The sequence below is a fragment of the Aquarana catesbeiana genome, linkage group LG05, assembly GCF_042186555.1.
Source record: "Aquarana catesbeiana isolate 2022-GZ linkage group LG05, ASM4218655v1, whole genome shotgun sequence".
Lineage (NCBI taxonomy): Eukaryota > Metazoa > Chordata > Amphibia > Anura > Ranidae > Aquarana > Aquarana catesbeiana.
In genome coordinates, this window is record NC_133328.1 from 86,636,734 (window position 1) to 86,653,982 (window position 17,249).

The window sequence follows — 17,249 nt, forward strand, 5'->3', positions numbered from 1 at the left end:
ATCAAAGTCGCATAATTTAGAGTGCAGCTTTGATCCAGCTTTGCAGTCTCTGGATCAAAGTTGCATCAAAACTCGCATCAAAGGAGTGCTGCAACTTTAAGTCGCATGGGTGCATTGAAAATCAATGGACTGTGACTTGTCATGCGACTTTATGTGTCCAAAGTCGCATGACAAGTTGTACTAGTGGAAACTGAGCCTGAAAGATAAAGTAGCTTCCAGTTAAAGTGCTTGTTACCCCAACATTTCATATTCCTTATATGTTCCTGCTGTACTATGTACTTGTAGGAAAAAGTATCTTGTTCTCTTTGTATTCCTTCCTTTATGTGAAATCCCTGGTGTTCCTGCCAGTCCCTCTGCTTTCCAAATAAAAACTTGACCACACCATGGTCAGTTCTCTAGCTACACTGAGAACTCAGCCTGCTCTCCTCCGATGATCAGACTTGTCCTCCCCCGCAGAGCGATTCACTGGGAAGCTCAGTGTTCTGCTGTTTCTTCTCTCTCAGCGCCTATGCAGCTGAGAACAGAGGGAATGTGATCACTTATAAAAAAAGGGGGGAAAAAAAAGGTATTTATAATTTTTTTTTCTTTATATCTATTACACAAATGTTTTACCTTTCATTTCCATTTTAAACTGAATGGATGTTTTACAAGGTGATCATTTACGATCACTTTAAATAAAAAAAATAATTAAAAAAAGCAGCAGTCACCTGCATAATAAAAGTAGTTTTACGGTTCCCCAAATGCTCTGTCCATACCTTTAGCTACACTGAAGCAATTGAATGCATTCTACCTATTTACAAGCCTGAAGTTCACATGAGCATGCATCTTTGCATTCTGATGTGAAATCACCAATTACTTTTTTTTTTAATTTTCTTTTTTTGCATTACATACCTTTTTTTCTTCTACTTTGTTTCCCTCAAGGCAGTGGTGAGTTAGCCCTGGCCACACAAATGCTCCCTGGGAAGGCAAAGTCACAACTGCCTTCAGGGAAATTCCTAAAGTACCTAAACTGCAGATTTCAGGCAGTATTGTCATACTGTGCATGCACAGTATCACAGGCATTTTAAAAATGGCACAGAAACTGGGATCCAGACAGAACAGGGGCAGGATAAAAAGACAAATATGAAAAAATCAAAGTCACAAGGATATAGGTATGAATTTTTGGTAATTTTCCCCCAGTCAGGTTTATGTTAAGAACATCTCTAGATGAATCTTGCTAAAACAGTAACAAATCTTACCTTATGGCTTAGCAAAAATAGCAGTGCACTTCTTGACATGTGACTGTGCCTAGGTACATATGCTCTGCAGCCTCATAGCAGTGTGAGGTCTTCTACAGCACTGCTGCCTCTAAATGGAAGACTCATGAGTGTAATTTGGTGATGTTACTACTGAGCTGATGCTCACTGTTCTTTTTGCTGGAGAGGAAGGTGTTAAATGAAAACCTGCAGTGCAAGGATCTCCTCGTTTCTGCCTCATTCATTCTGTGCTTCATCTACTTCTGCTGCTGCTTCTTGAATATTACCCCTCTAGATCATCAATAACCAGGGGGGCAGCTATGATATAAGGGAGCCAAGCCCTACTCCTCTTCCAAGATTAGTCCCTTGTGCACAGATACACAGCGTGGAATAATACATGGAGAGTCAGTAATGGGCAAAAGACCATCTGCATGAAGCCAACAAAAATTATAGACAAGCCTTTTGCTCTCCACTTACCTTTTTTGGCACAGCTTCACAAAAAGCATCATTAAACAGCTATACATGCAGAATAATCAACAGGACATGTATTACCATCTTAACCACTTGGCTCAGGTGCAGGTCATTTGACATCCTCGAATTGATGTGGTTATAACGAGATGATGCCTGCAGCTGCAGGCATCAACCTGGTATCAAAATTTTAAAGAGGAGCTCCAGTCTTCCAAAAAAAATTAAAAGTCAGCAGCCACAAATACTGTAGCTGTTGACTTTTAACATAAGGATTCTTCAATCGGCTTCGTGTACAGTGGCCATCATCTTCTCTAAGGGAAGCTGGCAGTTGCCCTTTGTCAGTGGTCCCGCATTCTTCTGGGACCTGTGATGTGTCCCAGAAGGCTGCGGGGGAAGGAAAGGGGGCTGAGCTTCCTCTCAGATCGCTGTGCCAATCTGACCGGAAGTGGGGGAGTGGGTAACTGTCAAAATAATGTACCCACTCCCCCCCCTCCCAAAAAAAAAAAAAAAAAAAGTGTCAAAAGTAAAGGAGGAGGGGGATAGGAGGAAGGAGAGTGGAAGTTTCTCTTTTGGGTGAAGTTTCACTTCAATGTAGAAGTGATTTCAGCGGCTATACAGCTGCTCGATCACTTCTACAGGTGGCGAAAGGCGAGTCCCCCCTGCCTTCACCAGGCTCTCCTGTTTGATTAGGGAGCCCGGTAACCATGTAACCACTTTGGTCACTTTCCCTAGGAATAGTGGAAGGAACTGAAGTTCCCACCCCTCTTCTTTGACATCAGAAACTGGAAGCGATGAGGATTTTGTCACTTCTGGTTTCATTTTGAAGTTTACAAGCCATTACAAGCTTGTATAAGTATCTGATCAAACCGATCTTGGTTTGATCAGACGCTTTGGAGGTCAGAGGGGACATCTGGGGTAAAACAGACCCCAGATCTCTCCATAAAGAGGACTCAACATGCTTCTTGCTATCACATGGGAAGTTGTTCATTCCTTGTGATAGCAAAAAAGTTGATAAAAAAAATTTAAAAAATGAAAAAGGGACAGTGTAAAAATAAAAGTTTTAACCACTTTCTTACAGGGTACTTTTACCCCCTTCCTGCCCAGGCCAATTTTCAGCTTTCAGCGCTGTCGCACTTTGAACGACAATTGCGTGGTCATGCAACCCTGTACCCATTTTTTTCACACAAATAGAGCTTTCTTTTCGTGGTATTTAATCACCACTGCGTTTTTTTTATTTTTTGCTAAACAAAAAAAGACCGAAAATTTTGAAAAAAGAAAAAATTCTTTTTTCATAGTTTGTTATACAATTTTGAAAATATGTAATTTTTCTCCTTGACTGATGTGTGCTGATGAGGCTGCACTGGTGAGCAGTGACGAGGCTGCACTGATAGGTGGCACTAATGGGCTCTGATAAGCCGTACCGAAGGGCACTGAAAGGTTACACTGATTATGAGGCATGGATAGGTGGTACTAGTGGGCACGGATTAGCAGCACTGGTGGGCACTGACAGGTGGCACTGATAGGTAACACCGATTAGCAGCATTGGTGGGCACAGATTGGGACCGATGAACAGAAGCCAGTTACTGGCTTTCTTCTATTCTCCTCGCGCTGGTCGTGAGGAGAAAAAAAAGGAAATAACCAGCTTCTGTTTACTTCCATGATCAGCTGTGATTGGCTGACAGCTGATCACGTGGAAAAAGGGCCGCTGTGATTGGCCCTTTACCCTGTTCTGTGATCAGCCGAGTCCGAAGGACTTGACGATCATAGAGGGCGCACAAGCAGCACGATCATGGGAGAACGTCTATTGACGCCTTCCCAGCACTGGAAGCCTACGCAGTAGCGTCTTTTGGCTATAGTGCAAGTGGAAAGTGGTTAAATAAAATTAATGTTAAAACATTTAAAGCGCCCCTCGTACACATGCGAACACATACGTAATTCCCACAAGCATATGTAAACGGTGATCGGACCACACGAAGGTATCGCTGCTCCTCAGATTGTGTATTTGTGAACTATTGAGATGGTTTAAAGCCATACCGGGGCCTAAAGGGATTGGCGATGATTATGAATTTAATAGTCTGGCAAAGTAGATATGAGAGGGATATGTTACAAAGTGCCAATTTCGTGGTTTTCTAATTGCAATTACTATGTTGAAACACAAACCATGGTTTAAAATATTCCTGGTGACCTAAATGCCATTTCTGAAATCAGTAACAGGAATGCATTTAAAAATCTTGTGACTGACCGAGATGGGACGCTTCACTCTTCCCCAGCGGAAATGAATCGATGCTTTACCAATTACTACCAGCAATTATATAGCTCACGAGTAATGTATGACCAACAAGACCTTACTGACTACTTGGAAGACATTGACATTCCAGTTCTCACACAATCTGCGGCAAACACACTAGACGCCCCCATTCAATTAGATGAGATACAAAAAGCCCTCAAAATGATGCAGGCAGGGAAAACCCCGGGTCCGGATGGATTCCCGGTGGAATTCTATAAGACTTACATGGAAGAGATAACCCCTAGATTGCAGACGGTTTTTGCCTCAGCTTTAAAAACTGGGTCTCTCCCGGCCTCGATGAGCGAGGCAGTTATAGTACTCATCCCTAAGCCGGGGAAGGACCCTACCCTCTGCGCATCTTACCGCCCTATTTCTCTCCTAAATGTTGACGCAAAGGTCCTGGCCAAAATCTTAGCCATCCGTCTAAACAAAGTTGTCACTGTCCTAACACATCCAGACCAAACGGGGTTCATGCCCGGAAGAGGCACGGATATAAATATACGTATCTTACACACTCACATTGCGGTGGCCGACCCGGGGAACCCTGGGGTGGTGGCCTCACTCGACGCAGAGAAAGCCTTTGACTCGGTCGAGTGGGGCTACCTGTGGAGGGTCCTTTCCAGATTTGGCTTTGGCCCAGTCTTTCTCACATGGATCCAAATGCTGTATGCGCAGCCTAAGGCTCGTATACGCACGGGCAGTACCCTGTCGGGGCCCTTCCTCCTGGAGAGGGGAACCCGGCAGGGATGTCCCCTGTCCCCGGCATTATTTGCCTTGGCCCTGGAGCCCTTGACGGCTCATATTAGGAAAGATAAAAATATTAAAGGCATTAAAGTAGGCCCGTTAGAGGAGAAACTGTCCCTTTATGCCGATGACTCCCTCCTTTATTTGGCTGATGCATCTGACTCCCTGAGGGCTGCCTTGTCTCAGTTTGATACCTACAGCCGTTTTTCAGGAGTTCGCATCAACTGGGACAAATCGGTCCTCTTTCCACTCCACCCATCCATGCCGCGTATCGATACCCGAACCCCCCTTCGATGGGTCGAAGAATTCACATACTTGGACGTAAGAGTAGCCTTGTCCTTGGACAGATACCTCGACCGTAATCTAATTCCGGTGTTAGACAAACTCACCAAGCAGTGCACAACTTGGCGTAGACTTCCTCTTACGCCAGTGGGCAGAGGGAATTTAATCAAAATGGTGTATTTGCCTAAATTGTTATATTTCTTTCGTCACACCCCTGTCCATATTCCCCGGTCAGTGTTCCGGAGATTGGATAGTATTGTGAGCGACTTTGTATGGGCTGGGAGACCTCCGAGAGTGGCCAGGCGGACCCTTTATCTTCCCCTTTCTGGCGGCGGTCTGGCCCTTCCTAACTTCCTTATATACTACTGGGCGGCGGTCTTGGTTACCGTCCGCTGGTGGTTCTCCAAGCCCAGACAGAATCCAGCGGTCACCCTAGAGGCAGCAATACTTGGTTCATATGCAGCCCTTTCTAATCTAGTCTTCAGGGGATGCAAGGCACATCCGGGTGTCACAGTCCCTATGAAGACTGCGATTCGGGTTTGGCAATGTTCCCGGGCGGCCCTCCGGGATCCTCTGGTGGTTTCCCCTCACACTCCCCTATGGGGTAATCCCCTTCTTCCCCACCTAAACACAATACCTGATCCGGCGGCGTGGACAACGAGGGGTATTGTTACCCTCAAGCATGTAATGCCAGGTGGTAAGATTCTAACATTCCTAGAATTAAGACAAGCATTTAAACTCCCCCGTTCTTTTCAATTTAGATATTGGCAGCTCCGACATGCCCTCGCCGCCCAATTCCCTAACCCAGTCACTTTAAATTCAGACTCTATCGAGAGACTTCTCACTTCGGAGCTTCTGCTCAAACCACTTTCCACCCTCTACATGTATCTCACAGTAGCTCTTGACACGGACACCTCACAACTGCTGGCCAAATGGAAGATAGATATCCCCAACCTAGACGAAGACACATGGGAGGAGTGCGTCTCTACATTTATTTCCTCTATGATAGCCTCTAGAGACCGTTTTGTCCAATTAAAATTTTTACACAGGGCATACTATACCCCACAAAGGTTGGCATCCATTTACCCCTCTCTCAGTCCACTTTGCACGAGATGCTCCACTGAGAGGGGCTCCTTCTTCCACATAGTCTGGACTTGCAACAAGATACAACCTTACTGGAGAGGGGTGGCAGATGTATTGACAAACATCTGCGGCACCCCGCTGACACTGGACCCGCTTGTCTTTCTGCTCAGTTACCTTGGGGACGTGGAGGGTGACCGTTATGCTAAACTAGGTTTGACTTATGCCCTTTACTACGCTAGGAGAGAAGGGGCACGGATCTCCCTACAGTGGCCTCATGGAAAAGTACAATTAATAAAGTCCTTCCTTTATACAAGATCACATATGAAAGTAGGAACTGCCCAGCGAAATTTGAGAAAATATGGGCACATTGGTCTGACGTTTGCTGAACTCCTAATTTATACAAATGTGAGTATATCATATATACTAGCTAATAGGAAACTGGGAGTGAGTGTGGAGGGGCCCGTGGGCTTTTTGCCCCCTCCCCCCCCCGGATCAAAATACTTTCCATCCTCCATACTTCTAGCAGTGGATTGTTGGGATCAATCTTGGTTCAATCCAGGACTACCGTCCGCTCTATAGAAAATACACACCCCCTTCTTCTGTTTTGTACTGTTTTATTGATTACTTGTAACTAGCTGTGGATATAGTTCACATCACAGGCTGTCTTCCACCCTTGGGTACTCCGATTTCAATGCTGCCTGGTAATAAATACTTTCTATAGTAATGCAATCTGATGGCAAATACTGTACTGTCTATACTATTGCTGTTTTGTATTTTTATGATTTCTGAATAAATAAAAAACTCTTACTGTTAAAAAAAAAAAATCTTGTGACGTACAACAGAGCATTTTCATTACTTCAGACAGAAAACCAACCAGTGGTTTTTTTCCATATGTAGAAACAGAGGAGAAAAAAGCCAAGCAAATAATGCCTTAAAACCAATTTCCATGTTTCCTGTCACTTTAAATAGTTGGTGAATGAATACAAAGCTTCCTCTGATTGGCTTAATCAAAGAACATGACGTCATCAGCCCACCCCTTCAACTCAGCCAGTCAGAGGAAGCTTTGTATTCATTCACAAAATCAGACCTCTTGTACACTGCTATATACACTCTCTGGCAAGCTTTGCAATGAAATACAGGGATTTTTAGTTCAAACATATTGCAATATATGTTTAAGCTGGCCAACTGCGTCAATCCTTCTTATGATCAGTCATACTCTGCCCTGCCAACTGCAAATGCTACGGAGGACACAATGTCAACATAGGACAAACAGAAGAGTGGGGGAGAGCTACTAGGTTCAGGTCTAGTTACTGACCTGCAATGCAACAGAAACAAGATATACCTGTGCTCAAATCCCAATAGCTGGTATTTGTATATAATCTATCCGGTGCGAAACATGTATTGCAATATGTGTGAACTAGAGCTGCATGATTAATCGTCAAGAACCGTTATCGCAATTTTTTCCCCGTTGCGATCTTGACAAAAGGGTTTCACTATTCTTTCTATGTAAATAATTCTCTCTGCTCTTCTGAAGCCACAGCCATCAAAAGAAAGGAAGAAAAAAAAAACCTGTCAGTCTGCCAAGAATCACAACATTCTTTAGCAGTGGAACTTAAGTATAAACATTGTAACAATTTGTCAAGGGAATAGAAGTCGTGTGTAAATGAATAGAGTTTAAACACTAAACCTTTTTCTGACATTTGTTGATTTCAATTTAAAATCATTTTTTTTTTGCTAGAAAATTACCCCCTAAACATTATATATATATTTTTAGTAGAGACCCTAGAGAAAAAATGGTGGTTGTTGCAATCTTTTATGTCACACTGTATTTGCGCAGCGGTCTTTCAAATGCAATTTTTTTGGGAAAAAATTACTTTAAAGTGGAGTTCCACCCCAAAAAAAAAAAAAAAAAAGTAATAGTAAAAAAATAAAAATTTGAAGAAAAATTTTCTTTTTACTCAACTCTAAATGCCTGTTGCTACGGGGTCCCTCGTAGTCTGCCTCCTTCGGTACCTGGGCTCCTGACGTCACTTCCCTCGGCGCAGGAAGGGAGATCGCCTCTCCACCCTCCCTCTTGTCAATCATCTGGGACATGCGACCGGTCCCAGATGATTGCGGGGCCAGTGACGGCGCGCGGTGAGTGACGGCCACAGCCAGGCGCCCACAGTTAAAATGCTGGCGCCGCCGAGCGGAGGGGGGGACGAGCGGGACTTCGCATCGCATCCTCCGCATCGCTGGACCCTGGGACAGGTAAGTGTCCCATTAAAAGTCAGCAGCTGCAGTATTGGTAGCTGCTGACTTTTATTTATTTATTTTTTTTTAATGGGAACCCCGCTTTAATGAATAAAAAAAAAAACTAACCAGTAAAGTTAGCCCGATTTTTTGGTATAATATGAAAGATTTTACGTTGCGAGAATCGTGATCTTTTTATTCCAAGCAAAAAAATCGTGATTCTCATATTGGCCAGAATCGTGCAACTCTATTGTGAACTAAAAATCCCAGTTTTTCATTGCAAAGTTTGCCAGAAAGGGTGTATAGCAGTGTGCAGCAGGTTCAATCAGAATTTAGAATGTTAACATGTGGTCACACCCCACCTGATAGATTATATACATGTACAAGTTATTGGGATTTGAGCACAGGTATAGCTGGTTTCTGTCTCACAACCAGAACCCAGCACTGTATGTAGCTGATTTACCAACAGACATATCAGCCTGGATGTCACACCACTTCCTCAAACTCAGACCCCTTTCACACCAAAAACGCCCTAAAATGCCTTAGCGTTATTACCGCGTTTTTACAGCGTTTTAGGGGCGTTAGCGGTAAAATTAACGCAACGCTGCAGGAGTTTTAACAGCGTTATTGAAGCATGGGCGTCAAAGAACACCCCACCTCCCTACATCACTTCCTGTATACTTCCTGGTATCTCGTTGAGGTGAAAGAGGGTAAATAAAGAAGATGGAGTTCATGGAGCTGTTTTTGTTATTTGTGCTACTCTATTGGGAGTATATCCACCAACATAGGCAGCACCGTCGCTATTGGGTTCATCCCATCCTCCAAGCGCACACCTCAATTGGACAATTTGCATTGCTATATGAGGACTTGAGAGTGCACCCAGACAAGTTCAAAAATTATACTCAGATGAGCATTGCAACGTAAGTATCTATATCCTAATCCCACTCCGACATCCCTAACCCCGCTCCCACTAGTCCCAAATCCCTAACCCTAATCCCACTCCCACTAGTCCCAAATCCCTAACCCTAATCCCAACCCTAATCCCGCTCCCACTAGTCCCAAATCCCTAACCCTAATCCTGCTCCCATTAGTCCCAAATCCCTAACCCTAACCCTAATCCCACTTCCACTAGTCCCAAAACCAGAAACCTAACCCTAACGCCGCTCCCACTAGTCCCAAATCCCTAATTCCAACCCTAATCCTGCTCCCATTGGTCCCAAAACCAGAACCCTAATCCCGCTCCCACTAGTCCCAAATCCCTAACCCTAATTCCTGCTCCCACTAGTCCCAAATCCCTAATCCCACTTCCACTAGTCCCAAAACCAGAACCCTAATCCCGCTCCCACTAGTCCCATATCCCTAATCCCAACCCCAATCCCGGTCCCACTAGTCCCAAAAGCAGAACCAGAACAAGCAGTGTCTTGTAAAGTAACAAGCAGTGTCTTTTACTTCAAATCTTCATTTTTCTGGGATTAATTCTTTTTTTGGCACCTTAATTTTGTTTTTTTGGCACTTTGATGGTCTGTTTAATCATTCTGACCTTCCCACAATTTCAGTCCTGTTGTTGTAGATACTCTCATTTCTGCTTGCATGTTTACCTTTTTGTGAGATCATATGACTTTTCTACAGCTCAGGGCGGATTATAGGCGTTATTCAGGCGTTTTTACAGCGTTTTCAATTCATTTCAATGGAGAGAGGCGTTTCTGAAGCGCTTTTTTCAACGCCCAAAAGCTGCTCCAAAGATGCTGCTTGCAGGACTTTTCTCAACACCCCGCCAGGCGCAACGCCTCAGTGTGAAAGAGTCCATTGAGATGCATGGGGATCGTTTTATGAGCGTTTTTTGAGCCTTTTAATAGCATTATTTTTAGCGCTAAAAACGCTGCAAAAACCCCTTGGTGTGAAAGGGTTCTCAATCTATCCAAACCAAGCACATAATATTTCCTTCCCCTGACTTTTCTGTCAAGATCAGTGGCACAACTATCAGTCCATCACCGCATGCCAGGGCGCTAGGGGTAACTTAGCTGCGCATGTGTTGGTAAACATCAATGCACAGAAGCATCAGCATTTACAAGAGTAGGGCTGTAGACAGCTATTCATTGTATGGCAGGCTGTTTGTGGCACATGTGGCTCTTTAAGCGCAGGAAAGCCCTGGGAGATTTACACTAGGCTGCCATTTATAGCACGCCTTGTATTGTTTTCAATGAATACAGGGCGTTCACTGATTGGACGTAGTGGAGATTGCGTCTCTGCTCCTCCTCTCCAGCTTGCCAGAGAATGCCTTATGTTTATTAAATAAAAAAAATTAAAAAAAGCAGGACCCTTAATTGGAACAGTGGCTTCTTCAGCCAGGACACCGTAAGCTAAATTTCTACATACTAGATGGCTTTACTTCACTCTAAAGCCAAAAGACTTGCCCAAACTAAATCTCAAAGGCAGAGGGCTATACCACACCTATCAGAGAATGCTGGCAGGATATATTAGACTGCCATATGACTTTGGTTATTTCTTCTAAATTGCCTTTCCTAATGTTTAGCCAACATGGGTCTGCCCAACCATATGGACCTTCTGGACTGATGTTACAGACTTCTCTGCCAATCTCAATATTTTTCATCTGCAATTTGTAATCTGGCCAGATGTTTATTAGGTTATTTGGAATATTTTGATTTGAATAATGGCACAAAACTTCTTTTGCATTTTTTTTCTATGCTTTAAAAAAGGTAATAGATGTTTATTGGGAATCCCTTCAACTTTTTTGCAAAGCCTTATCAGTAGGTTAATTGGCTTCTGTCCAAAATTGGCCCTAGTATATGAATGTGAGTTGGGGACTTTGGATTGTGGGCTCCTTGAGGGTAGGGACCGATGTGAGTGTGTGATGTATGTGTAAATTGACGGCGCTATATGGGTACCTTAAATATAATAGATGAGCATCTTAATGAGATGCAATGTACAGGGACAAGGACAATTGTAGACACGCACACTCACTCAGGTTGAACTGGATGGACTGGTGTCTTTATTCAACCTTACTAACTATGTAACTATCAATAGTCAATTTCAAATTGATCGATGAGGTATGGGGTTGTACTCGTAAGTTTCACAAGATCTGGTCACTCTGGCTGGAAATGCAATCTACCATACCCATTGAGTGATATTCCACGTTGATGTATTGTACTTATTCTATCAGGTAAAATACTACCATGTATTGTGGGATGATATGACAGCACAGAGTGAGATAGATACATTTTACTAATAATGAAAAAGTTTATTGATCAAAATGAAAGCAATACAGTGAACTCTGTTTTTACACTTGTTAGTTAAGATAGTCTTCAGTGTGTATACATTGCCAGTATGAACATTTTGCTGTATTTATCATTATTTATTGCTATTATGACCTGTCACTGAATTGTGCTACCATGTAATCATTAGATCACAAGTGGATACTTGTTTTGTTGTTATATATATATATATATATATATATAATTTATTAATGAAAAAAAAAAAAGCACGGTGGCGCATATGCTCAGCTGGACACTGCTTCACATTGCTTCATGGTTCCAACATATGGTTGATCTAAAATTGAGAAAACCAGATGGCTCCTTCACCCAGAACCACCAAATAGTTCTACAATTACTCCATGATCATTACTCAAAGCTCTATACCTCGTAGAAGACTATTTAGGAGGGCAGAAGAGCAACTTTAGCCTCCCATTATCCACTTTTTCTGCTTCCCACAGGGACCTTCTGAAAAAGAAAGTCACTGGGGAAGAAGAAATCTTACAAGCTATAAAACAAGCCTAGGCATCTAATTGAAGTGGAGGGCTAGGTATATGGGATTATTGCGGTGCCAAGAATACAACAGTACAAATGATAAAATTAATTATATTTATTGCAAAAGGTTAAAAATACAATCCATACAAGGTATAGAGTACAAAATGGAGCATAGGCAGATGAATACAACCAATAGCTGGAATACAACCAGCTATTGGTTGTATTCATCTGCCTATGCTCCATTTTGTACACTATACCTTGTATGAATTGTATTTTTAACTTTTTGCAATAAATATAATTACCGTATTTATCGGCGTATAACACGCACCCCAAGTTTAGGAGGGAATTTTAAGGAAAAAATATTTTAAGGAAAAAAAACTTACATTTAAATGCCCATCAATGCAGCCTTGCACAGCGTCCATCTGCATGCTTGTCCAGTGTCATTTGCAGCCTTGCAGTCATTTGCAGCCTTGCAGTCAGCAGCCTTTGTGTCATTTGCAGCCTTGCAGCCATTTGCAGCCTTATAAGTGTCCATTTGCAGCCTTGCAGCTTTGCCAGTGCCGATCTGCAGCTTTGTCTGTGTCCTTTTGCAGCCTTGCCCAGGCTGCAGTTAAACTGCAGTGACATGTCATTGTCACTGCAGTTTGAAAATGGCGCCCCCGGCGCCGAAATACACAGAGCCGGTCCTCGGCTCTTCTCGGCAGCTCTCGTTCACTTTCAACCACTTTCGGCTCCACTCGTAGTCCCGCCCGGGATGGGTGTGACTGTGAGCGGAGCTAGCCGAACCTAGCCGAGTACACTCGGCTAGGTTCGGGCGGCGCTCGAGTGAAGCCGAAATTGGCCGAGAAGAGCCGAGGACCGGCTCTGTGTATTTCGGCGCCATTTTCAAATCACGGTCGGCGATCGCTCCGCTAATTCAGCGGAGGATCACAGGGGATCGGTGTATAAAACGCACCCGCAATTTTCCCCTGATTTTAAGGGGAAAAAAGTGCGTGTTATACGCCGATAAATACGGTAATTTTATCATTTGTACTGTTGTATTCTTGGCACGCGCAATAATCCCACATACCTAGCCCTCCACTTCAATCTAATACCCTTGCTGGGATGAGGTGCCTTATCTAATTAGAGGCACACATACCACCAACCCCCCTTTTTCTTAAGCCTAGGCATCTAAAATGGAGAGCCCGAACGGCTTATCCACACAGTACTACAAGAAATTAGCCCCATTATTAACCCCACATCTAAAAAAATTTTTACAATGTCCTTCGATAGGATGCTTCTCTCGACGGGGAATCTAATAATGCCACTATCTGTATGCTGCTCAAGCCGGGTAAGGACCACAGCAAAGTGACAAAATACAGACCCATCTTTTTAATACTGATCTAAAACTACAAACAAAAATTTATGCCAACAGAATTAAACAATTTCCTAGAATGTTATATCCACAGAGACCAAGTTGGATTTGTGCCTAAGCAGTAAGCGGGAGACCAAATCAGAAGAGCCATAAATATGGTCTAGTTGCTGCAGTCCGATTTGGATGGAGCTGGGACCAGGCAGGGCATGTTATTATCCTTAGATTTACATAAAGCTTTTGACGCCCTGTCCTTGCCTTATCTTTTCGCTGTTTTACAACACTGGAAATTCAGTCCTAATTTCCTCTGATTGTTGCACACTCTAATTAAAATGCCAGCATCACTGTCAATGGTTATAGGTCAGACTTGATACAAATGGTCACCAGACAGGACTACCTGCCCGTTATCAACCCTATTAATCATAATTGCAATTGAAACTTTGCCAATTCACCTGAACCCCAACATACAAAGCGTTCAGAACGCAGGAACACAACACAAACGTGCACTTTTTGCAGACTATCTCCTGCTGTTCGTGACCTTGCCTATCACAACTCTAATCTCTTACAACATTGGTGTGCTATCGGGCCTTCACGTGAATCTATCTAAATTGGAAGCTCTTAATATCACTCTCTCAGACCAGATTCTGGCCTCCCTTAAGACTTCATGCCCCCTCATGCTTCACCATACTGAGGCATCAAACTAGAGCCACAGAAACTTCATTGTATCGGGCCAACTACATACCATTGTACACCTCTTTGGAATAGGAGTTGAAGACATGGTGAATGTACAACTCTCTCATGGATGGGCAAGATTGCCGCCATTAAAATTCGTTTATTACCCAAAATTCTATATATTTTTTTAACACTACCCATCCCCTTGCCACATCTAAGGAAACCCCAGTCCAGTATTTTTAAATCCATTTGGGGACCTAGGGGCTGTAGGGTGTCCTGCAAAAACAGTATACACCCACAAATCAATAGGGGTTTGAGCATACCCCATCTGATGCAATATTATCAGACACCACAACAGATTCAATTATCCCAAATATACACCACATCTTATAAATCTGAATGGATAACACTTAAGGAGCAAGTGGGGCTTCCGCAATCCATAAATCTCCTCATGTGGTTTCCTCCTAATAATCGTAGAGCCATACTATACTAGTCCTACTCTATCCCAATCCCACCTCTGGGACATCAACTGAAAGTTATTTTCTCTCTCTCTCTTTCTATCTAAACATACGCCAGTTACCCCGCTATTTAATAACCCGTTGTTTCCATTGGGCTCTAACCCTCAGCATTTTTTGGGGTGGGTTAACAGAGGAATATAGCAAATAGGCTACTTTTTAGAAAAAATAAATAAACTGCTCATAGTGTTGAATAAGTTGATGAGACCCCAAAATATTTCATAACGAAAATCAACTAAGATGCACACTTTAATATTGACTGACCACAGAGGTCTATAATGTTTGGTTATACATGAAACTACAGGTTATCAAGTCACCTGCCATCTGTATTTTACATAAAATACAATAAATAATATTTCCAACAGAGAGAATGGAACTCAACAATGACTATAGAGTCCTTGAGTGATATGAATAACCATCAGGGGGCTTATTATTCTTTTTTTTTTACCAAAAACTGAAACATTTGTCTTGGGTTAAATAATCCAGTAAAATTTACCTGACTTTGGGAACCATCATTCGATGTTGTACCATTAGAGTGTGACAGATGGACGCCATGAGAGTGAAGACCTCCTCACTGGCGGAATCTCTCCACACCATGTTCAGCAAGGTGTTGGTCTGTTGTTTAGTGTCTAATTTCTTCAGACATTCCTCTGTTATATACTGCACAGACATCTTGCCATCACCCTAGAGAGAACAAATGTATACTAGTATAAAATAGTCAGAGCAGTGGGCTTCACAAAGGCACTGTCACTTTGCCTTCACAGGGAAGGTGACAGCGTCACCTTAAGGTGAGTGGGATATGATTCCCTCGCTAGAGTGGCTTTATATCAGATGTAGCCTTTTAAAAATGTAAAAATAAAACATAAAAACATATACACTGATCAGCCATAACTTTATGACCACCCACCTAATATTGAGTAGGTCCCCCTTTTGCCATCAAAACAGCCCTAACCCGTCATGATATAGATGCCACTAGACCTTTAAAAAGGTTCTGAATCTGGGGAAGCAACTGTCAGCACTGAGAAGTCCCTCCATACTAAAGGAGAGCTAGGAACGTACACGGCAGGTGCTGGCAGGGGCCAGCACAGAGGCGGGTGGAGACAAAGAGGTGCAGGCACTAGCAAAGAGTAGATGGGTGACAGTCAGGAAGGGTAAAGGGGGAAGTGCCAGGGAGGCCGATCCAGGACTGGAGAATCCCAATAAGTACGCTCCATTGAGTGACATTGGTGAAACCAGTCAGGGACCAGCACTGCTGGAGCTGAGGGACTCTCCTAGCTGCCAGGGGAAGAACTCCTCCAGTGAGTGTGGGGGGGGGCAGCGAAGGGAAAGGAAAGACAGATTCCAGTGGTAGGGGACTTAATTCTTAGAAGGACAGAGAGGGCAATCTGTAACAAAGACCTGAAACGCCGAACAGTATGCTGTCTACCGGGCGCTCGGGTTCGGCACATCACGGATCTTGTGGACAGATTACTGGGAAGGGCTGGGGAAGACCCAGCTGTCATGGTGCACGTTGGCACCAATGACAAAGTCAGAGGCAGATGGAGTGTCCTAAAGAACGATTTTAGGGACTTAGGAGCTAAATTGAGGAAAAGCACCCCCAAGGTAGTATTCTCAGGAATACTACCGGTACATCAAGCCACACCAGAAAGGCAGAGGGAGATTAGGGAAGTAAACAAGTGGCTGAAGAGCTGGTGTAGTAAGGAGGGGTTTGGGTTCCTGGAGGACTGGGCTGACTTCTCAGTCGATAACCGGTACTATAGAAGGGACGGACTGCACCTAAATGAGGAGGGTGCAGATCTGCTGGGAATGAAGATGACCAAAAAGTTAGAGGGGTTTTTAAACTAGGCGATGTGGGGTGGGTCCAGAGGTAGAGATAGTCAGCGAGGAAGATATTCCAGAGGGTAGTATTGGGGGCATTAGTGGTAGGTTGACCAAAGCACAAAAACACAAGGTAAGTATAGTAGCAAGTCCTAGTTGCAATCTCGAAACACCCAATACGAGGACAATATGCGACCGGTCTAAACTATGTGGCATGTTCACCAATGCCAGGAGCATGGCAGACAAGATGGGTGAACTAGAGATACTGTTGTATGAGGGGGATTTGGATTTTGTGAGAATTTCAGAGACCTGGTTCAACGGCTCTCATGATTGGCTGGCAAACATTCAAGGGTATACCCTTTACCGCAAGGATAGAGAGGGTAAAAAAGGGGGAGGGGTATGCCTATATATCAAGAATAATGTACAAGTGAATGTGAGAGATGACATCACTGAGGGAGCTAGGGAGGAGGTGGAATCCTTATGGGTAGAGCTCCAAAGGGATGAAGCCAAGGGGAAAATAATACTGGGAGTATGCTATAGGCCCCCTAACCTGAGGGAGGAAGTGGAGACAGATCTTCTATCACAATTTGGATTAGCAGCAAGGATGGGAAGTGTTATCATAATGGGGGATTTTAATTATCCAGACATAGACTGGGCGGAGGGAACCGCGCATTCATTTAAGGCTCGCCAGTTCCTAAATGTCTTGCAGGACAATTTTATGGGTCAGATGGTAGACGCACCAACTAGAAATAAAACATTACTGGATCTACTGATTACCAACAATACAGACCTGATCAC

The 17,249-nt window shown here is 43.5% G+C and overlaps 1 protein-coding gene across 1 annotated transcript in view; it reads right to left on the minus strand.

The window, feature by feature from the left end:
- UBE3C (ubiquitin protein ligase E3C) overlaps positions 1–17,249 on the minus strand; it is a 190,566-nt gene that overhangs the window by 120,378 nt on the left and 52,939 nt on the right. The window contains exon 11 of the mRNA XM_073629937.1: positions 15,130–15,317. Coding sequence (XP_073486038.1) covers positions 15,130–15,317 — 188 coding nt within the window. The remainder of the gene's footprint in view (positions 1–15,129; positions 15,318–17,249) is intronic.